This window comes from Puma concolor, chromosome A1 (genome assembly GCF_028749965.1).
Source record: "Puma concolor isolate L17-30 chromosome A1, mPumCon1.1.hap2, whole genome shotgun sequence".
Classification (NCBI taxonomy): Eukaryota; Metazoa; Chordata; class Mammalia; order Carnivora; family Felidae; genus Puma; species Puma concolor.
The window spans coordinates 64,405,853-64,432,125 of NC_141667.1; the positions used below are offsets into that span (position 1 = coordinate 64,405,853).

The following is a 26,273-nucleotide window of genomic DNA, read 5'->3' on the forward strand; positions in this document are numbered from 1 at the left end:
ACATCGCATCTGAGAATCAATACCAATTGATCAGAGTTTGTATATTGGCATTTATTTGTTAATCTTGTATTAAATCGTGAGAAAGGAAAGGAAAGTTAGTATGAGTGTAAAAAGGATAGAGGGTTTGTTTGTTTTTAATCCCATAAAGCATTACTGAAAATTTAAAAATTTCATTTAGGATTTTAATTTTAATATGTTCCACCAGTTACAAGTCAATGGTTATATTAGCAAAAATCTTTATGTTTCAGGCACTATGCTGGGGGAGGAGGTAATGAAGTGGCTTTGGTAAATTTCAGTACCACAGTTAGAAACTTACAGGTTAAAAGGAAGCTTATTTTTTGTTTTTTAAAATAATTTTTAAAATATTTTTTTAAATGTTTATTTATTTTTGAAAGAGAGAGGGGGCCCAAGCAGGGGAGTGGCAGAGAGAGGGAGACAGAGGATCTGAAGCAGGCTACGCACTGACAGCAGAGAGCCCAATGTGGGGCTCAAACTCCTAAGCTGCGAGATCATGACCGGGGCCAAAGTCAGATGTTTAACGGACTAAGCCACCCAGGTGCCCCAAAAGGAAGTTTCTTTCTTTCTTTTTTTAAGTGTTTGTTTATTTTTGACAGAGAGACAGAGCTTGAGCAGGGGAGGGCAGAGAGAGAGGGAGACACAGAAATCAAAGCAGGCTCCAGGCTCCAAACTTGGAGCACAGAGCCCGATGTGGGGCTCTAACTCATGAACCATGAGTTCATGACCTGGGCTGAAGTCGGATGCAGGAAGCTTCTTTATTTAATGGAAACAACTGTCATAAACCAAAACAAACTGCTTCTCTTCAGTGATCTTGTTATTCAGTGATTGGCAAAATGCAAGTTCTGGAAATTCACAAGGTTGCTTACTGCTTTAGTTGCATTAAAAAAGAAAAAAAAAAAAAAAAAAAAACCAGGCTGAGTATCCTCTACCCCACCACCCAGGACAGCTATTTTGGCAAAAGAAAACCTACAACTCTAAGGCAGGAAAGGGAAAATGTAAGAACAAACCTTAAGGAAATAGGAGGAAAGAAATATTTTAAATATTTAAAAATTACTTGAAGGCATTTATTTATTCATTGCTTCAGCAAACGCTTGTGCTTTCTACCTTTCAGATCCTGGGTGAGGCACAGTGATACAGAAATGTAGGGCAAAGCTTCTCAACCTGTTTCATATCATGACACACATAGAAAACGTAATATTGAAACAGAAATCATCTGTTAGGGAGTTCCTGCTACATCAGTCCTGTGGGCTTAGGCGATGAATATCTTGGCACACCGCCACCCTTTGGAGTTGTACCCATTGGGAACATTTGATGTAAGACATACTTCCTGACCTTGAGAAACTGACGACATAGGCAAGTTATCAGACACCGAGAATTCTTGCCTCCAACACTGGTTTTGTATCGGAGGTAGTAGAGACAGTGGATGGCCTAGTTATCGGTGTGGTTCGCAGATTTCAGAACAGGGGACAAATCCAGCAACTGTAGAATAAGACAATGGAATTTTGTTTTAACTTCTTTCTCAAGTTATGCCTCAAATCCACCTAGCTTTCAAAAGAATAGGCAGTTTTGATTTAATTCAAGAGTTTTGATTTGATTCAATGCTTGAGATGAAGAAGGATAAAAAAACAGCAGTTGTCTCCCTTTTTGTGAACACTACTCTTTAGAAATTCTAATTCTGGCCACGTGTCCTCCTGCTTCTCTGTAGACCATATTGAGAAGGTGAAGATGATGAGGAAAGAATCGGGAAGAAAAGTGAGAAAGATATTCTGGAGGGAGTTGTACCAGGTCAGAGCAGAACAGCGTGTTAAGGCTTCTGCTCCCCATCCCCAGCTTCATCCTCTCTACCCCCAACAAAAAACCTGTAATACTCTGTTTTAAATATTGGATTATATCCAAATATAACTGTTCTTGAGCTCCTCAAGTTGCAGAGGTAAAGAAATTGGTGTCAGGGCTGTATCTTTCTCTCTAAATAAACATTAAAAAAAAAAAGAAATTGGTATCCTATAACAATTCATTCAGAGAACATTCTGAATGTCTACATGGTGGAGTGTGGTCAGAAGTGATCCCTATTTCAGGGAAATAGGACAGGCGGTGTTACAGAAGGACGGAGGAGAAATGCCAAGTTGATCAAAAAATGCTGTCCAGTGGAGAACGTGCTCTATCAGTCTTAGGGTTCTAGAAGTTTGCTAGGAAAGAGGAAAAGTGAGATTCCACAAATTGAAAGAAAGGGGTGGGGGATAAAATCAGGGGAACCTTTTTTAAAAAGCCAAAGCTTTGAGTTAAAAAGTAACGTAAGAGAAAATAAAGCTGAAGAGAAGGTTATAGACTCCCTCTTGTCAAATTCCTTTGGAAGCCCCTTTTCTTTAAGACGTTTGGCAGTTGTCTCTGTATGTGCACCTGTTTATTCTTCGGGTCGTTCCGAAACCTGTATTACTGCTTCCTTTCCGAGTTTAATTTTAAAATATTTTCATCTCCTACTCATCACTTGTCAGGCTAAACTTAATCTTAGTTATCTCTAGTACTTTTCCTCCAAAAGAATGCCAGAGCGGTTGGTTCGTGGTGTATTTTCAGATTTCTCACCCACTCTTGAAATGCATTTGGTTAAGCCAGGGTTTAGACCAACAGTGTTGACCCCCTGTCTTCCCTTTAAAATCATGGCAGCAATATCAAGACTGCCTTGCTTGCCACTTAGTGGTCAAAAGACTTTTGGGTAACGATTTCCAAACTTTAGGTTACAAGCATATGGCTATTCGGTAGCAATCTCTACTGAATGCAGCTCTGAGCCTAAAGTGCTGAAACAAGTTTGTCAAGTTTTGCCACGTTACTGCAATCTTAAGTGGCAGACAGGTTATGAATTTTATTTTTGCATTTGTTTCATGTTGTTGACTATATGGAAACAGGTTTTAGTTGCCTTTGCTTTCTTAGTAAAAGTAAAGCTTTTATTGAAATTACTAGAAATCAAATCACTCTCTGCTGAACCCTGGGTACTTTTGTGCTTTTGATATTTTGGAAGTGTTAAAAATAAAATGTACTAATAATGTACCTTACACATAGAGGGAGTAAAATTGCCCCTTTTTGATCTGTGTCCCATCGGATGCAGCTTACTGTCTCCTTTTATAATTAAAAGCTATTTTAAAAGTGGTTTGTGGCTGTTTGTGTTTGCAGGATCGCCCCAGGACATTTGACATGCACTCCCTGGAGAGTTCCCTCATTGACATTATGAGAGCTGAAAATGATTCCATTAAAGGTAATTCAAAAAAATCTAACTATTTGGTTTTAGTGAATAAACATTTGTATTATCTATGTAATCTCGTGAGCAATGCGGCAGATATTATGGGTGCATATTTTGTATGTAGTCAGTTCCATCAACTTTATACATGGACCTCTCTTGTGAAAAAATCAAACGTATTTGGTGGGTGTCCACTGTGGGCCCTTCCCAGCACCAATTAAGAGAGCTACAAGAGTTCTAATTTAATGGGAGACACGAACCATACACTTCATTTTTTTTTTTTTTTTTTTTTACATCTGAGACAAAAAGTGCTCAGTGTCTCAAACCTCTATGTGTCTCTGCTCTTGATAGTGACTGGACACTAGTCAGAGTCCAAATGCTGATAGAGGTTTTGGTCTAGTTTCACATTTTTAAAAACGGCCAGTAGTTTCCAAGTTAAAATGAAATTTTATTATTGAAATAGTTTTTATGGATTATGTTAGGAAAAAATAGTGTTCTTTCTGCATTCTGGTCTCAATTCTGTTGCTGACTGGCTCTGTTATTTTGAATCGTACATTTTCTTTTGCCTAGGCCTTAATTTCTCATCTTTATAGTAAGAGGCTTAGCCTCACTGTTAAAGTAAGGCACTTATAATGGGTAAGCTTTAAAAATAAAATATAGATGCCTGGACCCCATTCCACGTATGGGATGGGACTTGGCATGTCAACTTTTCAGTGTCTCACGTGATGCTCACCGGTAACCAGGACTGAGAATTACCAGACTGGGTATTCTCTAACGGCCCTTCCAGCTCTGATTTTGTGAAAACTACCCCACAAAATAAGATATTTTTCTGCACATAAATGTCAGTTTACTGGAAAGCAGGGTTGGGTTTTTTTGTTTGTTTGCTTGTTTATTTTAAAGAAATTTGGAACGTTGGATACATTTGGTCATCCCACTTACCTGTTCGTTCACTCATTCATCCATTCATTTGTTCAGTGTTTATGATCCTACTTTGTACCAGACGCAGCTTTGCACTAGGGTCAAAGGTGGCAAGACAGCCTGTTGCTTTAAGTGGTGACCAGCCCGGCCTGGTTTTCCTTTGAGTTTGGTTGATTATATTACTGCTGCAGTCAAACTTTTAAGTATTTTTTCAGCAGACGAACAATGGTACATTTTTTTCAGGAGAGCTTTTTGAGGTCTGGGGAGATGAAAAATAATATGTGAAAAAAGTATGCATCCAGCTGTTGAGATAACTTTGCCATAATTAAGAATATTTTTGAAGATCTTTACTGAATTCCCCATATAATTCTGACGGGTGACTCTAACCCAGACACACAGTCTATTTCTGAGGAAAGATGATCTCTCGTTCAGAATTTATTTTTGCCATTCCTTAGCACTCTGACTTGGGGTCAGCCTCTTTGACGTGTCTTTCTGTTTTCTCATCAGAAGAGTGAGGAGAGTCTAAGGCCCTTTCTAGCACCAGAAAAACTACACACTCTTAAATTAAAAGTATAAGCTAAAGGAGAAATGTGAATATGGTCTGTAGATTGTACCAACGGCAGTTTCCTGGTTTGTACTCTACTTATGTAAGGTGTCACCACTTGAGGATGCTGGATAAAGGGTACATGGGATCTCTCTGTACTATGTTTTGCAACCTGCTGTGAATCTGCAATTATCCCCAAATTAAAAGCTAAGTACAGAAAAAGTAGCTGAAGGTAAAGGACATTTGTTTATTCTTAATGTATTCGATTCCTTCAGCAACTTTCTTTTTCTGGGGCGGGGGAGAGCCTCTTATGTACTTGATACAAGGGATAATAAATAATCAGAACTCATTTTTCATGATAAGTGCCTGTTTCTTTTTATTTCATGATATTTTATTTTATTTATTTATTCATGATAAGCGCATTTCAGAGAAAACACAGTTTCCAAACGGTAGCAGATGTAAGCAGTTTATTACGTGATGCTTCTAAGAAGCAAGCCCTAACTAGTACTTAGGTGAGAAATAAGAGTTTGCACACATTATTCTAATAGGATTAACAGTAGCATTTCTTTGATTTATCAGATACAGCCAGAATATCTCTCAGGTTTATTTCTATTTCTTCTAGTGTGCTGAATCATCGTATAAAGTTCTGCTTTTATTCTATATTCCCCTTTCAATTTCTTCCTACCAATTTTTACCCAAATCAAGTTTCTTTAAGCTGATTCTGTAGGGATAATGAAAAATTAAGTCTGATGACAGAAAACATCAAATCTGATCGGCCTGGTCTGGAAACATAAAGGTTTTGTAAAAATAGTGATTTATAAAAGGAAGTGCGGCAAAGTGGAAAGGCCATCGGTTTTGGGGTCGGATCTGGATTTCAATTGCCATTCTGTTGCTATGGTTTATGGTGGTTGGGAGGATTGAATGCTATGATATATCCATGAGATCCAGCACACTGCCCAGCCTTGAAAGCACTCAATAAATGGTATAGATTATTACTAAATATCTGTTAAGTCTATTTTCAAGCCTATCAAATGAGAAACTTAGCTCGAACTTAAGCTTAAGTGCAAAGTGACTTAAGTATATTAAGTGAACTTTGTCCCTTTTTTCCTTGAAAGAGTAGTAAAGAATTCATACATGAGTTCTTTGTCCCAAAATGTCAGAGTATAGCTATGCTTGATTTTTTGTATTTAGAAAAAAATTTCTTTTAACGTTTATTCATTTCTTGAGAGAGACAGAGCGTCAAGTGGGGGAGGGGCAGAGAGAGAGAGGGAGACCTAGAATCCGACGCAAGCTCCAGGCTCTGAAGTGACAACACAGAGCCCTACATGGGGCTCGAACTCATGACCTGAGCCGAAGTCAGATACGTAACCGACTGAGCCCCCCAGGTGCCCCAGCTTGATTTTTTTTAAACCAAGATGATGAACTTTATATTACTGTAGTCTATTACCACCGAAATGTAGTTTGGCTCGAGGAAATACTTTACTTCTTGTCAAGCTCCCTTGGTTTAGATAGCTACTAGGAAAGCTGTGCTCGATTTTAACAGTGATTCTATTGTGAGATTTTTTTTTTTTTAAGGTGATAACAGAAGTTGAATATCTTAAAAAAAAAAAAAAAACCACAACAACATATTGTCCTTTTAAAGTAAATATATAAAACCTGCCAATCCATTTTGAAAATAAAGAACCCCTCCGGTTGCTCTGCTACTTTAGAAATGGAGAAAACAGAATATGGGCCTTGATTCTGTGAGACTAGTAGAAAGTAATATGCCTCTCAGAAAAAAAAGTATGAGAATTCAATTAAAAGAATTTGAGAATTAAAAAGAGCCCACCATATGGAAGCAAATTTTATATTTGGGTTTATTTTATCTTAAAAATAATTTCATAAAATATATTATGAATGACTTCACTTATTTTTAATCCTTTGTTTGCAGTTCCTTATAGAAATGTGATTGTTGAATGTGTTTAAAGTTGATATAAGACCTAGAAGTTGGATGGATTGATATGGCTATATTATTCATCTAAATTAAAAAAAAAAACAACCTAGAAAACGAAATTTTGCTTTTCCTTTTGGGAAAAAAAAATCTCCTTTAATGTAGTGTGGTTTAAAACTTAATTTTGCAGTCAACAGACAAAATGCTTAATAGGCCTAGGAACCTTCAAATATAGCTTTTGAGTATCTTTATGAACGTGTTGTTGATTCCAACTGGCTTGTTGAAAACCTTTCATCTTTTTAAAATTTTTTTTTAACATTTTTAGCAAATGTGCAAAAGGAGTACCTGGCCTTCATTTCATAATTTATATTAGTTTTGTTTACAGTTGAAGTAGTTTCTCCAAGAATATTAAGGCTGCTGTCATTTTCTTCATGGACAGAGGATTAGCTCTTTGGGAGGAAAAGGGTCTTGCCTCTACCTTATCTCCATGTCCTTTCTCTGATCAGCTGGCATGTCTGTATGTTATTTTTATCCACGAAATTATATATTGCATTCTCCATAACCAATGCCGGTAATAGTCCGTAGAAGCCTTTCCCCAGAGACCGATTTCATTTTCTTTACTGCACACCCAGTCTCGTAAGCTAAGAGCGTGAGCCATTGACAGATTTTGAATTTTGATCTCCCAGTGGGAGGTTGCTCATTGCCACAGAATTATTAGGCTTATCAAGTATTTCCTTCACCTGGACAGAAGAATCTTTTACTGTTGTAGGTGGTCAGCTGATCATTTGGGGGGCTATTCTATCTTACTGTTGTTTGTGTTTTTTCTTGCCTGTGAAATTGGTACTCACTGTTTAGAAATGGAGTAGCGTGAAATACATTAAAACCACATGCGAGCACATCTGTTTTCAGCCTTCTGAAGCATGGGCTGGACACAGTGAAAAATAAAAGATTCACAAAATGGTATTATATTCAGTGTATGGCAGGAAAGACCTCTGACGATTAAGGAGCCTTTTTTTTCCCCTTTTCTGTCTGGGAAGGGAATGAAAGAGTGTAGATGTAAACCAAAAAGTAGCTGTTAGGGAGAGGAAGCAGAGGGAGGCCGCACTGGAATAAAGAGAGAGAAATAGTACTTGAAAATTATCAGATGTCAGATGGAGTAAAACAATCCACAGTTTCATAATAGTGGCTGAGTATTTTAAATCCTGTATATGGAAGCAACTTAGTATATAGTTTGCTTCATTTCACTAGAAAGCCAAAGGAGACAGCAAAATTATTGCGAGAATAAAGGCAAATCTGTAAATTGTCAAAACGTTATAGTTGTGCTTCAGGTATCAACTAACTAAATTATGAGTCAGAATATCATCCTATTTTTTCCTCAGAATATTGTGAAATTGGAATCTTCTTGTCTTTATATTGTTACAGAATGTATCTTGCTTTCATTTTTGGAAGAGGGACTAAAAGTATCCACCCAGTGAGTTTCAGGCATCTTAAATACTTGACCTGAATGTAAGCAATAAGGATTGCATTCAGAAGTGCAAGTTGTTTCAAGTGCCATTTTTTTTACATATCCCGTGGTGCCCAAGAAATCTATTGCATATGTAGAGTAAGCAGTGGGAGTATGTTACACACTTAGACATTACTGCCACACTTGCTTCATGCATTCATTTAATAAGAATTTATTTTGAGAGCTGGATCTACTCCAAAAACGCGATGTATTTAATTCCCGGCTGCCGAAGGTATTGTGACCTTGCGTTTTAAAATATTTTTGATACACGTTTTTCTTTCTTTATTACACATTAAATCTGGGGGCCCTCCCCCCCACTATTTTTCATTGCTGTGGATTTGTTTGAAACAAATGCTTAAACGAGTAGGCAAGTGATGATTCCATCTGTGCCTCATTTCTTTGTTGCTAAGCAAAAGAATTTATAATGATCTCTCTAGAAGAAAATCATGAAACTCTGTTGAAAGTTGAGTACACAAAGCCTGTTTCATGTATTTTGCATAAGTTTTTTATGTCGCTGTAAGAGAATGACCTTTGGGATAATTTAAATTCCTTACAGTAGGGGGGAGGCTAAAGTTAGTGCTACTTAAAAATAGATACCATAAAAAAGAGCCAGGAAGCCTTACATTTTTCTTTGATACCCAATTCTTTTAATAATCCTATATTCCAAATTGCAGCCATCTAATTCTGTAGTTTAAAGAACAGATGTTGCAAACTGATACAGATGTTTTAGAACATATACTGCAGAGTGACTTTATGTATCCTTGAGATAGCTCCAAAAACTTTTTATGAGAGTTGTTGAAAATAGGACTACATTTAATATCATTGTTATAAAATCGGATTTTGGAGTGAATAAAATTATAAAAAAGAAAGGAGCTCTGACTAAAAGAAGTTCCGCTGCTGTAATGTTAAAATGACTTATTCCAAATGGTAGTGAGGGGATATCATTTCTTGTAGTATTTAACCTTTTCCCAGTTGAATCAGTTTGCCTGTGGCAATTCTGCACCCCACGCCTCCATCGCTTTTGTAAAGGACAAGATGAACGTTTTCCTTTAAGGGAGATTTAACAGAGCGTGATACAAAGTGCCGTAAAGAAGAAACGGATAGTGCAAACCAGCTAATTTTGCTCGTGATTCTTAATCAAATTTCATCTTCCAAGTAAATGACTGTTACTTGGCGTCAGATGTCTTCTGGTGAATTGGGGGCATCTTTAAATATCTTGAAGATTCAGAGTCCACCAGGCAGCGGCTCTGAAAGTCGGGCGGGATCCTTCCTGAACTCGGCTGGTTCCTTCTTGCTCTGTTTGGATGATACCAACTTAACTCAGAGCGGCATGGCAGGGGAGTGGCTAAGGCCTCCAGAGAGAAGAACATGGCCTTGCTTCTAGAAGCTTCGTGAGTAATAGAGTTAAGTACACAGCAAAAAATACAATTTAAACTCGACTGCAGTGAACTGTGTGTGTGGCTGTTTAGAAATGAAACGAAGCGGTTTCCTCTCCTTTCGCTCTCTCCCTTTTATGACCGCTGAAATGGAACATCCTCAACACTCCTTCTCTTTTGCTTGGCTTAGCGGTGCTGCAGGATGGGACCTGGACTTCTGTGTTGAGGTAACTTCTTTTGTGAGCCAGGAGAGGACAAAGTAGCGGGGCATGATTTCCTTTGTATCACTGACGCAGGGTATATTCTTAATTGTGAACCACTGTCCGCTCTCTGGTTTACTACCGGTCAGGATCGGTTGGATTCCTCAAGCACCGTGTAGGCAGAGCTTACAAAGGTGTGGATTTTGACCAGTGCTTCACTTTTTCAGATTGGGGATTGCTTTTGTTTTTGGTTTTGTTTATTTATTTTGTTTTCGGGGGGGGGGGGGTGGGGATGGCTGGGAGAACAAAATGTGATGTGTATGAACAGCGCATTGGACCTTTAGCCTCTGAACTGAAACCCGCTCTGTCCATAGTAAACACTCCTTGCGCTGTGTCCAGACCCTCCTCTGCCCAGTTTATTAACGTAACATGTCGTGGTAAGTAGATTCTTTGCCCTGTACCCTCCACACATTTGTGATAGAATATTGACTTTTGTTTTTATTTGTTCTGAAAATCGTGTAAGCAGTTGCCACAAAGAGGGAGTTTGTCTTGTGTCATCCATGATGTGGGTCCAGAATTACTTAAGCAGTCCTCTTAATCCTGAGCATGGAGCACAAAGAATCTTATTTTGAGTCCATGAAAATTCAGTGATCCTCTTAAAACGTTGTTAAACTCCTGATTTTACCTGCGTGAGAGGTGAGGGTAAAGGGGCATGGGGGGTGGGGGGCGGTGAGAGTGAACTGTTTATAGAAGGTTAAAGATCCGAAACATTTCTTTAAAAGAAGCTTTTAACTTAGTAACCTTTCCCCCCCCTTTACAATTGTGTTAAGGCTCACATATTTTATGGCTGTTGTGGCTTAATTTTGTTGCATGTACGTTCAGAGCAGGGACTGGTGATGGAATCAACTACACGTGACAGTTAACACTTAGAAATAACAAGAAAATAGTAACTTGGGAAAAAAAGGCAGCAGTCAGGTAGCAAATTAACAAGTGCTTTTCTGCACTGTTTTACCCTTTCAGTGTTGTGTACAACTTAGTAAGTATAGGTATTGCCTTATGGACAGGCAATAATATTATTTTTCGTTCAGAAATGAAATCAGAACGATATTTAAGCAGTAAAGTCTTCAGACTTTGTCAACAGTTTGCCAGCGTTACGTATTAGGGAGCTTCCTACACTAGAAAAATAGTAGAAGGAAGTCCAGAATATTTATAGAGATCCATTTTGTTCATGCCCTGCCTCCAAATAAATAATAGTATATGTGCACCTTTTGGTAGTGTCACTTAGTACTTTTGGTCTCCCTTCTGTATTCTAAAATTCTCTGGAGAGGGGACTTGCTCTCTTATTTCGTGACAGGTAGTAAACCAGCCCTGAATACTAATAGCTACATAACGAAAAGTCTTTTGATAATGGGGTAATACAATAGGGAGTAATCTGCAAAGATCTTAAGACTTTTCCTTGACCGTGTGATCTATAATCCTTGAATATGTTATTTGCCAACTTGGAGCTGTCATAAAAATATCCAAGATTCTCGGGGCGCCTGGGTGGCGCAGTCGGTTAAGCGTCCGACTTCAGCCAGGTCACGATCTCGCGGTCCAGGAGTTCGAGCCCCGCGTCGGGCTCTGGGTTGATGGCTCAGAGCCCGGAGCCTGTTTCCGATTCTGTGTCTCCCTCTCTCTCTGCCCCTCGCCCGTTCGTGCTCTGTCTCTCTCTGTCCCAAAAATAAATAAACGTTGAAAAAAAAAATTAAAAAAAAAAATATCCAAGATTCTCTTTGCGTTCAGTTCAGTGACAGGAAGGACAGATCAGTTGCACAGTTGTGCCACAAAATTATTTCTTCCTTGATAGGCATGGAATTTCCACATGACTAGTGTATGCAGGTGATTCATTTAGCACCTATATATATATACCTGGTACGGTGAATTTCTCTACCCCACAGCTCCTTATTTTTTCCCCCTCACGTTGCCACTATCCTCACTACTAAAGTTACAAGATGGAAAGGAGAGAAAACTCTCACAAGAGAGAGTCTGTTGTTGTTCAGCGCTAAAAGTTTGCAAAAGGAGTACTTTTTAACTAATTTTGAACTAGTTACTACTCTTTGAATCAGGTATTGAGATGGCCAGGCTGCCTCTGGGCTTCATTATTTTGTCTAATTGACTGATTCTGAATTCAGTCCCACGCCAGTGCGCTCTGGTCTAAAAGCAAGGCTTTGTTTTATTCTGGGTATTACCTGGTAACCAGTCAATTAAGAACGTTAGTGGAACTCTGAAGGGAAAGCAGTTCCATAATCTCTTTGGAATCCAGTTGGGCTGATGCCAGTTGCTATACATTGGGAAAGAGAAGGAGGAATCAACCAATTAGAGGACCCTTTTTTAATTCTCAAGAAACCCACAATAAGTGCAAATCTCAATTCTGAAGAGCAGTCGTGATTAATTGAAGTATAAAGAACTTAAAACAAAAAAATCTAACTTCTACTGGCCCTAATATTCCAAATAATAAATGCCTAGTATGGTTCATTAAATACGGGTATTTAAATTAGCCACTCCATCTCTTTATTGTAAATGATCAGTAGTTGTTACCTTCTAACCGACTTTCCCAAATTGTGAGGAGTGAAAAGAGAAGCATTTAGGATCGTGCTCCAACCTGGCTCTGCCATTAGCAGTGATAAGGCCTTCGGTCCATCGCTTCTCTCTAGATTTTGGTTTCCTCCCCTGGGAATGGAAGGATTGAACACCATGACCTTTAAACTACTGTTAGCAATTCCACAAAGTCTCTCTGACATGGTGTTCCTAGCAGAGTTTTGTAGTTTAATGACAAAAAGTAGCGAATGGGTTTCGTGTGGGTTTGGGCGTGGCAGTATTTTATACTGATTAGTTGTAGAAAGGGTATACCAGGAATCAAATAAATGTAGTCAGCTGAATGTAGGCTTTGTTTTTAGACTGCATCTTTTCTTTTTGAGATAGGCCTAAAAATATTATGTTTAGGAAGCCTTTGTTTAAACTTGGCGTCATGGAATGTTTTTGTTCTCAATTTGTGGACCATGGGCCTCTTGAACCATGAGAATTATTTGATGGGGCCCCTATGAACCCATTAGGACTAAGCATTCCAGTTAGGTGATAGATATATCATTTACATATGCAGGATTGTCTTTCAGAAGCATGTGGATGCTGATGTAATGTAATTAAAATACATTTCAAGGTGTTGCTAAATTCATAGTAGCCTTCTATTATTAAGGTGGTTTGTTGTTGTTTTACCGGTAGTATTCATGGGAGTGGGGGTTGGGGGTCTCATTTGTTAGTGTTAGGCTCTCCGAAACTTTTTTTTTTTAATATTTTTTTAATGTTTATTTTTGAGAGAGACAGAGACAGTGTGTGAGCAGGGGAGGGGCAGAGAGAGAGGGAGACACAGAATCCGAAGCAGGCTCCAGGCTCCGAGCTGTCAGCGCAGAGCCCGACGCGGGGCTCGAACTCACAAACCGGGAGATCATGACCTGAGCTAAAGTCGGCCGCTTAACCGACTGAGCCACCCAGGCGCCCCTAATTGTTCTTCTTTAAACTGCCATTGGAATGTACCCCGTTACCAAAAAGAGTGTAGCGTAAGGAGGAATTTAATAGAGGAGATTGTGAGGATGGAGACATAGAGGAATGAGGAGCTGAACTTGCCTTACCCTAGATTATTAGCTCCACCAAAATAGCACTTTGGGACTTTGTCTCTGACGTCTGAAACCATCTTTTTGCCCTTCGAGGCAGGGCTAGGAGCGTGGGCTGTTTAAACTACGTCTGGCACAATGCTAGGGTCCGGGGGAGCCCTGCGACAAGGGGCACGCGCGCTCTGGGGTTGGGTAGCATGGCAGCCCCTGATAGCAGGGGGAGACAGCCTTCTTTAAGGCCCACGGTTTGAGCTCCTGCTTATATTTCAGTTCCACAAATATTTGAGCACACTCTGTGCACCAGGTAGTAGTAGATCAGAGGACACATTTGATGCCAGTCTACGGTTTTCTTTTTTGAGATAGACCTGGACGTTCTGTGTAGCAAGCAGTGTTAACAACCACTTCCAAGTGGAAGAGCTCATCTTTCTGTTACTGTTTCTCTGACTTTCACTCTGTGCCCCTTCTGGGATTTATGTAACTTAAATCCTTACCATAACTTTTTATGTGAGTTTTGTGATCTCCATTTTACAGTTGAAGAAGTTGAAGTTCAGAGAGACACAACAGCTTCTGGAAAAGTCACTCATCACTCAACTAACTGGTACCTAGAAAGGAACACAGAGCTCCTGGTTCCTGGTTTAGTAGCTTGGGTGTTTATTATGTGGCATTTAAGAGGAAAACATAAAAAGAGCCTGAATGTTTTTTTTCTTCTTCTTCTTCTTTTTTTTTTTTTTTTAGTATGCTTTAGACAGAGAATAGGCGTTAACGTTTCTTAATTTTTACTTAGGACACTGGGTCAGAATTGAAGATCTGCATTTTATCATAATGTACTGTAAAAGATTCAGATCTCAAATCTGCTGGTTTCTTACTGAAGGTTACATTATCGAGGGTAGAGGTCAAAATAGGATCACTGAGGGAACGTTTCCAAGGTGGCTTATTTTCCCTGATTCTGATTCACCAGGTCTGTCATGAGACTGAAGCATGCGTATTCTCCAAGTGATTCAAATACACTGCTGTCTTGCCCCACGGTCATCTTCACTCACTTTGTGAACCACTTTGGATATAAAATCTAAAGCTGTGGGAGGCCATTCATACAACAAATACATATCAAGAATCAGCCATGTGCCAGGCACTATTTTAGGCTGTTGGGATATATCAGGGAATAAAAGCAAAGACTCCTGGCCTCATGCATCTTATCCTTCAAATAATTAGCAGATATCCTGGAATAATAGCTTGTTTATTATTTAGTTTTGAAGGCTAGTAAGGCAGAGGAAGCCTCAGTGCCTTAAATATCGATAGGAGAAAATAAAAACTGGGCCTTCTGAGAAACCACAAAAGGTGAAATTACATCAGGTGTGAAATTCAAGTGCATTCTTCATTAAGGTTCAATAAAGTCATCAGACTTTATATTAAATAAGTGATTAGATGGGGCGCCTGGGTGGCTCAGTCGGTTAAGCGTACGACTTTGGCTCAGGTCACGATCTCGTGGTCTGCGAGTTCGAGCCCCGCGTCGGGCTCTGGGCTGATGGCTCAGAGCCTGGAGCTTGCTTCCGACTCTGTGTCTCCCTCTCTCTCTATCCCTCCCCTGTTCATGCTGTGTCTCTCTCTGTCTCAAAAATAAATAAACGTTAAAAAAATTTTTTTAAAAAATAAGTGATTAGAGTTGAGGATAGGTATGTATGCAGAAAGCCAGTTAATGACTCTGCTGATTGCTTTTTGGGGGTTGGACTTCAGTAATCAGTTTCAGGAGCAGTTTATCACTCTTCTCTAAAGTTCTCAATCATTTGCAAACAACTTGGCTTCTGGCATCTAGAGATTTCATAAGTTTGTCTTGATCTTTTATGTTCATGTCAGTACAGAGAGCCGTGTCTCAAAATCATTTGTACCTTGGGGTCAGATCGCTAATTCTTTGTTTATTCACTGGTTCTTTTAAAATGTGTCTCTTGTGGGGCGCCTGGGTGGCGCAGTCGGTTAAGCGTCCGACTTCAGCCAGGTCACGATCTCGCGGTCCGTGAGTTCGAGCCCCGCGTCAGGCTCTGGGCTGATGGCTCGGAGCCTGGAGCCGGTTTCCGATTCTGTGTCTCCCTCTCTCTCTGCCCCTCCCCCGTTCATGCTCTGTCTCTCTCTGTCTCAAAAATAAATAAACGTTGAAAAAAAAAAAATTAAAAAAAAAAAATGTGTCTCTTGTAACACATGCCTTTTTTAATCAAACTTTTGCCAAGATAGGAGAATTTCAATTTACTGCCTTGACTTTTTTCTGGATTACTTAAAACTTTACTACCCGTTGGTCTGTTTTTCCACTTTTCTTTCCATTATATTATCTTTTTGTTTTTGTTTTTCAAACTGGCTTTTGTTCATTCAAATTTGGACAAAAACTATGCCTAGTTTTTTAAGCTTTAAAAATTGCTATTAATCACTGGTATCATAACATCCTCTTAAGGCAAGTTATCTTGTTGCTCTGTCCTCTAAATGTAGCATCCAGAGTCAGAAGGCCTCTGGCAGGGATAAAAATAGCCTTCCTGCTTGCCGGCTTGTTGTTGGTTTACTGGCAGTAGGAAATCTTTTGAATTCCTTAATTGGGTCAGCTGTTTGCTGGTTTCTCTCTAGACATCCCCTTCTGCCTGAAATTCTTAGATGCTTTTTGTTAGGTCTTGCAACTTTGTACCTGCCCTGAGTTCCAGTCAAAGCCATCCTTCTTTTTTATAGGAAACCTTCTATAATCTATGGAAATTTACCCCTTGACTTTCCCTGTCTTGCGGATAGATGTTATTGTTTTGCCACTATTACAATCTCTTATCACAATTGAAAAATAAATTTGAGGCATTGGTACAAGACCTCCTTGGTTTTTTTATAAGGAACATTTTTCAGTTGAATTTTCAGTTTTCATTTCTTAAAACACTTCTGCTACTTTGCCAACTTGGCTATTATAAAGGTAAGGAGTTTGATTTTTTTCCCCCTTCGCTCCCCCAAAGAATCACATCCGTTTGTAACCAAGAACACCAGCAAGCTCTCATCTCTCTGAAGCTGAAAAATCCCCCAGATGGCCACTCCCTTCTCCAAGTTTTCAGTTTGGATCTTATTTGGCTAAAACAAATCCTTCCTCTTTCTTTCATAAGTGGGAGATTGTTGGTTATCTCTGGCTTGTGGTCTCAGAGGGGAAAAGATTTAATGTTAATAGAGCACCTCTTCTGTACCGGGGACTTTTCTGAGCATTCTGCAAAAATTGTGTCATGAATTTCTCAACAACAGTCTTGCAAAGTAAATGGAAATACTTGTTTTACCGAGGCTCATAAAAGCTACATAATTCGACCTAGCTCACAAGACGGGAATTGGTCTGCCTCTCTACCCTTTCTACTGCATGTTCCGGGGCAGAGAGACCACCAATTGCTGGCTTTGCTTCATTTGCTTCAGCTATTTATGGAGCATCTTTGCTCGAAGCTCTGGGAGGCAAGACCTCCAAATGTGTCCTGAAAGATTTTGTTGCCTTAGAGAAAGAGGGAGTTTAGAGATAGGTAATTCAAATATCGTGTAAAGGGTGTTGTATGGAGTGCATGAGGTTGTCTGAACCAGAGAGCCAGTGGTTTGGGCAGGCAGGGAGGACTTCCCATAGGATGAGAAGCTACCTGGGCAGAAGGGTGGTGGCTTGAGTGGTGAGACATTGGGAGTAGAGAGAGGAGGGCATTCCAGACAGAGGGTGGAACCCGGAAGTAAAAGTTAATGGGCCAGTAGTTCTGGAGTAGCTAATGTGGGAAGGGAAATGGCAGTGCGGAAAGATGAACCTGGGGAGATAGGCAAGAGAAGTCAAGAATTTTTAGTAAGCCCTGGGTTTTAAAGTGAAAGCCAGCTCTTTCTCAGAGAAGGGTTTTGTTTAGCATGAAGTGTGTCTTCGTGTGATTTAAATGTCTCTTTGGATGGGTGAGGGGCAAGATTCGCCAGCTGATGTCAGTCGCAGCCAGTTCCTCCTTTGTGATTTTGCACGGAGACATCTTTACTGGAGGCTGGTGGTATCACAGATAGGTTAGGGGGTAGAATAAGGTCAGTGGAATGCATTAGGAAAAATAATTACACGATTAAGTGATAGAACATATTGAACACATTTTACAATAGTTCCTATTGATATGTGTTCTGCATCTGTCTAAGTATAAATTTGGTATTCAGAAACTGAATTTTTTGTACATCTCTTTGAGCCTCGCTCTGTGTTGCCTAGGTCCCCACAGCGCCATCTTGCTGCAAGTCTCAGGCAGTGTTGGTAAAAACCGCAGATGCAGAAAGGCAGGTAGAGCAACACCTTTAAAAACTCATTGGTGGCTGTATAGCTTTGACTTGCTTAAATGTGAGCCAAAGAAAATTAGCGGGGACACTGCAGTGAAACAACAAGTGTATATGTATGTTTATGTATGTATGTATGTATGTTGGTACTGTGTATAAATCTTTACTCTGCCTTAGAAATGGGCCTAAGCCTATATACTTATCCTTTTCCTGTTAGAAAATTTTAATGGTGTCCACTGAAAAGCCTTCTCTTTTCCTCGGAGTATCCAGGTTTTTGTAGGGTGAGTCAATCAAAAAAACTTAGACTTTTACATCACTCGTTAGTTTATATAGGACTGCATGGCTGTATTTTGGGCAACCTTGCAGTTATCCCATATTATCATTCCTTAGGCTACACACATCACCGACAATGCTGGCATGACTGAAAAAGAAGGTTGTGGCATGAAATCGAATAGCACTATAGAACATTTGACATTTTTCGGTGTTTGTATATGTATATTTCTGTGTTTGAAATAGTAGCATTTATTATATCATTTCCTGCCGAATCATCAGTAGCAGTAATATCTGGGTAATGTTTTAGAAAATAACTTTTTCTCTAATTTTGAAAGTAATGCATACATATATATACTCTAATGTATCAGAGTATCTCCTTCTAGTCCTTCCTCCTTTCATCTCATTGACGAGGTTACTTTAGTTTTCGTCTTAGTATAATAGTACATAGTGTTCTTTTGGGTACTTCTGCCCCCCCCCCCCCCATCAGCAGTTCTTATTCTGGTTGGTAAATATTGGTTCTGCAACTTGCAAAAATGCCTGGCATAAAATTGGCTAGCTGGAGTACAGATCTTTTCCGAGCTGTAGAATTTGGTAGTGTAGTTCCCCAGAGTCTCACACTGTATCAGTTGCCTGTATTTGGCTAGGTTGAGTCATAGCACCAAATATAGTCTCTGCCTTCTGCATGATGTATGCCGGGCTCCTGGCTCCAAATGCCCCAGCTGGTCTCCAGGGACTACTATTTTTCTGTCATAATCTCCCTTAAGATTAGGATGGCTAGCCAGGCAGTATTTCTATATATTCATAACATAATCAATACTAAGAGCCTTCCAAGATTGAATTTTATCCAGTAGGTTCACTTTGCCTGAAATCCCAGTGTCCTCCTTCTCCCTTGAGAAATTCAATTCTAAATGTGCCAAAACCTGGGTTATATTTATAGATACATGAGTTATCAAAAAACCAACCAAACAAAACCCACAAACACTGGATTATATTCATATTCAGATAGCTCATTTATTTTTGTTCTACTTCACTTTATTCATTTGTAAAATGCTGGTATTTTAATTTCAGTGGAATGAACTCATTGAATGCTTACCTGGTACTCAAACAGGAAACTCAAGGTACCTAGGTAAAAGTCTAATTCTTAAAGGGGGCTATTATGATAAAGAGATTAAAAAAAAAAAGAAATTTAGATGATTACCTAACAAGGTTGGCTCTTGCAACATAGTTAGAAATAAAACTTAGTGAGTTCATCTAGAAAGGGGGTTGCCTTTTGGGGAAGGTTGCACTGGAAAAGGGTGAATCTGAAGAGAGAAGAAAAAGAAAAGATTTGAAAAATCCCCTCCCCTGGGAACAAAGGAAGAGAGGACTGTCAGACAAAAGAAGGGATTGTCAGTGATCTAGCTGTGGAATGGAAACCGCAGAAATGTCTGTAAAAATTGGCATCCGTAGAACAGAGGGAATATTAGCAGAGAAATGAAGGGTGTACAAGGAGAATGAAAAGGCTTATGGAAGACTTGAATGTCCCATGGCACTTAAAATGAGAGTTTATGGAAGATTTCCAGAAAGGAAGTGATATGTGTCATCCATGATGGATGTCATCAATGGATGACTTTAGATATTTTAATTGTAGAAGGAATTTACAGAAGGGTAGGGCAGTCAGGTTAAGGAAGCATTATGAAGTTTTAAAAAAAGTTTTTTGAAAAAAAAATAGCATTGCTTATATTTTCTGAATTGAAGTAGAAAACATTACTGATTGGTTAACAAAATGTCACAGGTGTATTTGTTACCTGGAGGCCAAAATTGATTCAGCTTGACAGGACTCATATCACAAGACCAGGTTAGAAAATTAAAAACAAGTATCACTTTCAGAGTTAAACTATGAACTTGGCTGTTGATTCTTCAGTGCCCTAGTGTCTTAGCTGAAGGGTAGAGTTACTGCATTCAGAAGTCGGAAGAGCAGAAAAGGTGTCAAAGGTCGCCTACCTTGGCGGTAAAGGGTAGGATCTCCTCAGAAGCTGTGCGTTGAGGCAAACTCTGAGAACTGAATTACGGACATTTTTGTGCCTGTCAAGTTGAAATATTCTTCTTATCTCTCTCTCCTTAAAAGAGATACCCAAAAGGTGAGTTTCTGATAAGGTGGAACTTGGTTTGTTTAAACTGGGCCAGCCAGTTTGGTCATTTGTCTTTTTTGGATTCTCATTGTTGATTATCCCTTCTTGGCATCAGATAAGAGGCATTTAGTTTATATGGAACAGTTCTGGTTTCACCTGGAATGTTAGCATTAAAAAAAAAAAAAATAGAATATCTTCTTAGAAGTAAAACATTTCCTTTTAACTTCGATTAATATAGTTAAATACTTTTGTTTCTGTGTTGACTTACATCAACTTAAAAAATGAAATGGTAAATGAAAATGGTATGTATCATAGTTCTCTTATTTACTAGAGGGTTTTTGCAGCAGTAAAATTTGTACATGTGTTCCATTACAGAAAATCAGCTGCTACTTTGAGTTAACTGATTCAGAAACACTACTCACCCGCTCCTAACTTTTTTAACAGTTAAGGTCATGTTCTTTTTCCAGCATCACCACTCTCTGCTTTAAAAAAAAAAAAAAGAAAAAAAAAATGCTTGTGACAGATCATACAATCCAGGCTTATAGTTAAAAGCAGTTTAGATGGAATTCACCCGACTTGGATACTTGGCTGTGTATATTAGCGTTAAATAATTGAGCCAACTTTCATGAAGAAGTTGAATATCAGAATTAACTTTTACCTCCTCCTTTCCTATTTCCATCCCTAGCTTCAGTCTAACTAGGAGCAAACTGAAATTTAAGTGAAATAATTAACAACTTAATAATAATCCTTGTATTTGGCCTTAAAGTATAGGAAAATTACGAAGTTCAGATTTTGTTTCATATTAGACTCCCAAGTTTTGGACATGGGTTAACTAAAGCTATTAGCAATAGAGCACAGTTTTCTTTTTTCATGGCATGAGGTCGTTTCTTTGGAGACTATTTCAAAGAAGCAGAATTTGAGAAATCGAAAGATAGTTGAGGCCTAAAGTTCCTTTCTGAGGAGTTGTAAATATATGGCTGGTGGAGCGATAGGACCACATATTAGCTCTGGTTCCCACAGTGTTTCCTGGAGCTAGATAGAGCCTCCTGGCATGTTGGAAGGCTTGCCTCAGCCTTAAGGTGTGCGAGAACCTCTGCGTACCCACTTCTCCATACCTTCGGAGAGTCTGCTGTGATTCTGTGGGATTAGAGTTTAGTGTGCTATTTCCTAATGAAATGTCTGTAGTTAGGAGTCAGTTTTAAATTCTCACACTATTCCCCGATTTACAAAGTGCTGACCATGGTAGATAATTAACAGTCACGTTCTCCTGTACGTTCTTTAGACTTGTAGAGGGTTTTCCACCATTCTTAGGAAGGCGGGTGCAGATGAACGTGTAGAATATGGAGACTTAAAACTGTTGCCCTGATAATGTTTATAATTTACAGAGTAGAACTAGGGGTATGGTGTGTACCCAGAAGTAGTACATGGTACTATGTGGTGTAGATATTTAGAAACTCCTCCAAAACAGAAATGTAATTCCTTATAAATGGAGAGATCCACCCCACTGCTGTTTCCCTCCCTTTATTTGTGGCTACCAATCTAGAAGATGCTGTGGCTTCCAAAAATTTTAGTGCCAACACAGATTCTCTTTTGATGGACATCTTGGGTGTCCACTGTAGGTTCAAAACTAGATTTTGAATCACCTCAAAATCAGAAGTAAACCATCCCGGCATTTATTGAGCACCTATTGTGCTCTGGGCATTGTGCTCTGGGCTTTGATATTTTCTGTCACATGTAAGTACAGTGATATGTTTTGCTTACCTTCTGTGCATTTCCTCCCAAATGAGAATTTAAACCTATTAGAGTGTCTGTACATGTAGTTATAAGCCTGGGCTTTTGTTATGAATTATATAGAGAAATCTTCCTGCTACTTACGTACTTTTAAAAAAGCACAAAAAAACTGCACACCTGAAAACTTTCACACTTACGGAGCAAAAAAACTATCATGATGAGTTTGTGTTAGAACATAATGTTATAAAGGAAATTACTTTGTGTGGGAATTTGGAAATTAGAGAGCAAATAGTTAAATATGAGGGATATTTTATTTTCCCACTTTCAAACTTGCCCTTTTTGGATGTTTGTGAACATGCTGATTGACATGTCCTCTGACTCATTGTGTTCATTAGCACAGCAAAGTTTTATCCCTTAATAAAGCTTTTTAAAAATACCTTACCTATTAAAGCTATTAATTCAGCTTTGTTACAAATACGTTTAAACCATCTATGAAAAAAATAAATTTAGTAACGGCCTTCTTTTACCTTCAGGTCGTCTAAACTATTCATATCCAGGATCCGATAGCTCTCTGCTTATTAATGGTAAGTGATAATTGATTTACCCTAGCGAAGTTCACAGAACTGAACCAAGTTAGTCCTAGATGAGAAAATATAGTAGGTATGCTTTGACCGGTGGAAAAAATGACATTAGTTTGTTCTGTAATCATAATTGCAAGTTGCTATTAATCTATTAGCTGTATAATGAATAATTATGTTTCCTCCTGATTGTGGCAGGAACTTTTTAAACTTTGAGAACCAACTGATTCTCTGTCTTGAAATTGGTGACAGGATAAATGAGAATCACATACTGATACATAAAGAATGGTTTAATCTACCCTTAGATTCTGTAGAGTGACCTTTGAAATGTCAACATAAAAACCATTTCCATGTAGTTAGAAAAATGTTCCAGGGGAAAAGGAGGGTAATCAGAGATCTGAAACCAGAAAAAGCAGCCTGAGACCACAGGGCTTGACATTGTGAAGGACAAGGTCATTCACTGTTGGCTGTCTAATGAGAACAAGAAGGATGAAGTTTTATTGGCCTTTACAGTGCCTTTGGTAAATTCTCCTTTCTGGTTCTAAATATTACCCCATTGTACTATCGAGTTCTCTTTTATGCGCATTTGCTGAAACAGACTAAATTTCACCAGGAAGGGGCATCTACTCTTAGAAGGAATTAAAGAATCAAAAAGTGTCTGTTTTGTTCTACTATCGTTTAATTGGGTAGAATTCAAAAGACATATTTACTTCTTTTCTACTCATCCACTATTGAATATGAATCTTAAATTTGTGTGTTCACAATGCCTTCTATCTGCCAAAGTTTAAGTCCCACCATCTCGAAGAAGTATTCCCTGACTAAATAGCCATATTCTCATCATTCCAAAAACGAAATCAAACCAAACAAGCAAGCAGAAAACCAACACACCACCTTGTACTCCTTGTCCATGGTATATCATGAATGGAGGATTACAAATCATTTTTGTGACTGGATCTGCTTTTATGTTTGAAATCAGTATTCTGAAGGACATAGGATTGTTGAGTCAGGAAAAGTGAAAAGAAATTTGATTGGTGAGAATTGCGATGGATGGGTCAGATCCTCTGGAGACTGTACAGTTTATAAAAGCCTCACTTATTAGCAGACTCTTCATGCTACAGCTACCAGAAATAATGTCAAAATATAATACTTCAGCGTAAATGTGTGTAGACGGAAAACCAAACCCAGTGGTGATGATGACATCAAGATAAGGGGGAATAATGTAAGGGGTTGCCATTACAGCAGGATCTTAGCTTTTCTTGTGGAACGAGTTCCAGAGTCTGTGTGCTGGAAATGGCAGTGAACCCAAGATTTGAGATATTGACGTGTGATCTTAGGCAAAGTGGCCAAGTCTTCTTTGTCTCACTTTCCTCATGCGGTTGCTAAATTAGATCATTTGCCTCTGGGGTCCATCTCTGTTGAGGCGAGACTCTCTCCTGGGTTTTCTTTAAAGCTAAATTCAGGGGCGCCTGGGTGGCGCAGTCGGTTAAGCGTCCGATTTCAGCCAGGTCACGATCTCGCGGTCCGTGAGTTCGAGCCCCGCATCGGGCTCTGGGCTGATGGCTTAGAGCCTGGAGCCTGCTTCCGATTCTGTGTCCCCCTCTCTCTCTGCCCCTCCCCCGTTCATGCTCTGTCTCTCTCTGTCTCAAAAATAAAATAAACATTAAAAAAAAAAATTAAAAAAAAATTCTAATCGGAGCGCCTGGGTGGCGCAGTCGGTTAAGCGTCCGACTTCAGCCAGGTCATGATCTCGCGGTCCGTGAGTTCGAGCCCCGCGTCAGGCTCTGGGCTGATGGCTCAGAGCCTGGAGCCTGTTTCCGATTCTGTGTCTCCCTCTCTCTCTGCCCCTCCCCCGTTCATGCTCTGTCTCTCTCTGTCCCAAAAATAAATAAAACGTTGAAAAAAAAATATTAAAAAAAAAAAATAAAGCTAAATTCACTTCAAAATTTTTAGAGTCTAATATTATATTTCCTCCTCCCCCCTGCCATTAATATCCTTTCTTTTATGAATAGTTTTTGTGACCCCTACTTGGCAAAGAAAAATAAGGGTAACTTTCTCCCCCAAATAATTATATTCTGACATTTTACTGGTCCACAGACTCTATGGTTTTTGCTGTTACATTCATGGAAATTTTGTTTATTAGATATACTGGCTGAGGTTAATATGGTCTCAAACTGAAAGGTAGGAAGATAAAGAACAAAGAGATGTCAAAGAGGGAGAACTTACTGGTTCCTTAGGCAGGATCGCAGAGTGGGGTTATGACTACCGTAGTCTCAGATCTAGTGTTCATCTCAGAGGGTCCTAGAACTTGATTTTGTCAGATTTGATCAAGTGTCAGTTTTTAATCACCAGCCAACTAGGACCAGATTGCAATTTATACATTTTTAATACGGAGTAAAACTAGGTTGACCGGATGCTGGAGTTGGCTGACAGGGTCATTTTCTCCCCGGTAGCAAAGTCCAGATTATAGCAGATTACTTTAAAATCCTGGAATTGAAACAAGGTGGGGACGGAGGGACGTTGAGGCAGTTTTCAGTCACCTCGATTAGATGGGGGCATTGCCTGTTCTCTTCAGTCAGATTTATGAAGCATCTTCTATGGTGGATTGCTTCTGTAGATAAATTACTCTTATTCATGTGTTGCGTTTTTAGTAACTTTGCTGTCAATTTAGCTCATGTTTTGGAAATCTAGTGTAAAGCATTAATTGTACTTAATGAAGATAAACTCACAAATACTACCCATTTCACAGAATTGAGATGAAGGTGAAATGCATGTAAACCACTTAGCATAATACATGGCACACAGTCAAATTAAAATAATTAGAATGGTTAGGAATAGATGCTAAAAATTTGTAAGGAAAAAACAAGGGATTAAGAGGAGTCTAAGAATTGTCTATAGTTGAACATGCTTTCTTTGTCTGATTATTAACAGAGGGGCACCTGGGTGGCTCAGTCGGTTAAGCATCCAACTTCGGCTCAGGTCGTGATCTCGTGGTCTGTGGGATCGAGCCCTGTGTCAGGCTCTGTGCTGACCATTCGGAGCCTGGAGCCTGCTTTGGATTCTGTGTCTCCCTCTCTCTCTGCCCTCCTCCCACTTCTCATGCTCTCTCTCTTTCTGAAAAATGAATCAACATTAAACAAAATTAAAATAGATAACATGAAACTTACTGTATTCATTTTGAATTACAGTCCCTTCCTGTCTTATGTCCTTGCAGTCTTTTCTGAACACTGAAGATAACAGCCTAGTTCATTGTGCTGCTATATATTCATTATTAAGTTTAAGACTTTAAGGAACTGTAGGAGCTTTCCTTCCCTGCCCACCATAAATCATCTGTTCGTGTTTTAAAACCTTTATAAAAGTGGTTATGTAGCTATTCGACTTTGTGTAACCTGCAGTGTTTCAGAGTTTTTTTTCTTCCAAGCCACTGTTGAGTGGAAAGACATTTCTCTTTTGTTCGGATAAAAATGTGTAAGAATTGTTTACTCTTTCTCCCATGAACCTCTGAATTTCGACTATGATTTTTATCGTACAATTTGTTTTGAAATTTTCAAGCAACCTCCAAGTTCTTTTTGGAAAAAAGTAGGGTGTAAATCCTCAATAAATGAAAAAAAGATTCAGAATGTTCAGAGTGGTCTACCAGCTTCAACAGTTTATATTGAGTTTATATTGGAGTAGTGTTGGGATTTGCATGTACAGAGATAAAAAGGGCTTACTCATCTGGTAGATCAAATTACTTTTTTCCCCCTTGGCCATGCTCAATCATCAGTTTTCATACTATGCAGTGACCTTCATATACCACTCATGACTTTTAAAAGACACTGCAAGTATAATTCAACAGATAATAATTGATAACTATGCTAAGAATGTTGTAGTGCACATTCTGGGGAATGATTCAATTTATTGCCGTTATCAGTTGTAGAGATTTTTTTTTTTAAGGGACATTCACAGGGG

General features: G+C 39.0%; 1 protein-coding gene across 4 annotated transcripts in view; it reads left to right on the forward strand.

Moving 5' to 3' along the window:
• The window catches only part of CPEB4 (cytoplasmic polyadenylation element binding protein 4), a 68,376-nt gene that overhangs the window by 19,835 nt on the left and 22,268 nt on the right, over positions 1 to 26,273 (forward strand). For 2 of the 4 annotated variants that reach the window (XM_025923615.2, XM_025923614.2), the window contains exons 2-3: positions 3,184 to 3,265; positions 22,281 to 22,331. In XM_025923615.2, coding sequence (XP_025779400.1) covers positions 3,184 to 3,265; positions 22,281 to 22,331 — 133 coding nt within the window. The remainder of the gene's footprint in view (positions 1 to 3,183; positions 3,266 to 22,280; positions 22,332 to 26,273) is intronic. The other 2 variants (XM_025923617.2, XM_025923618.2) reach the window with 1 other exon arrangement.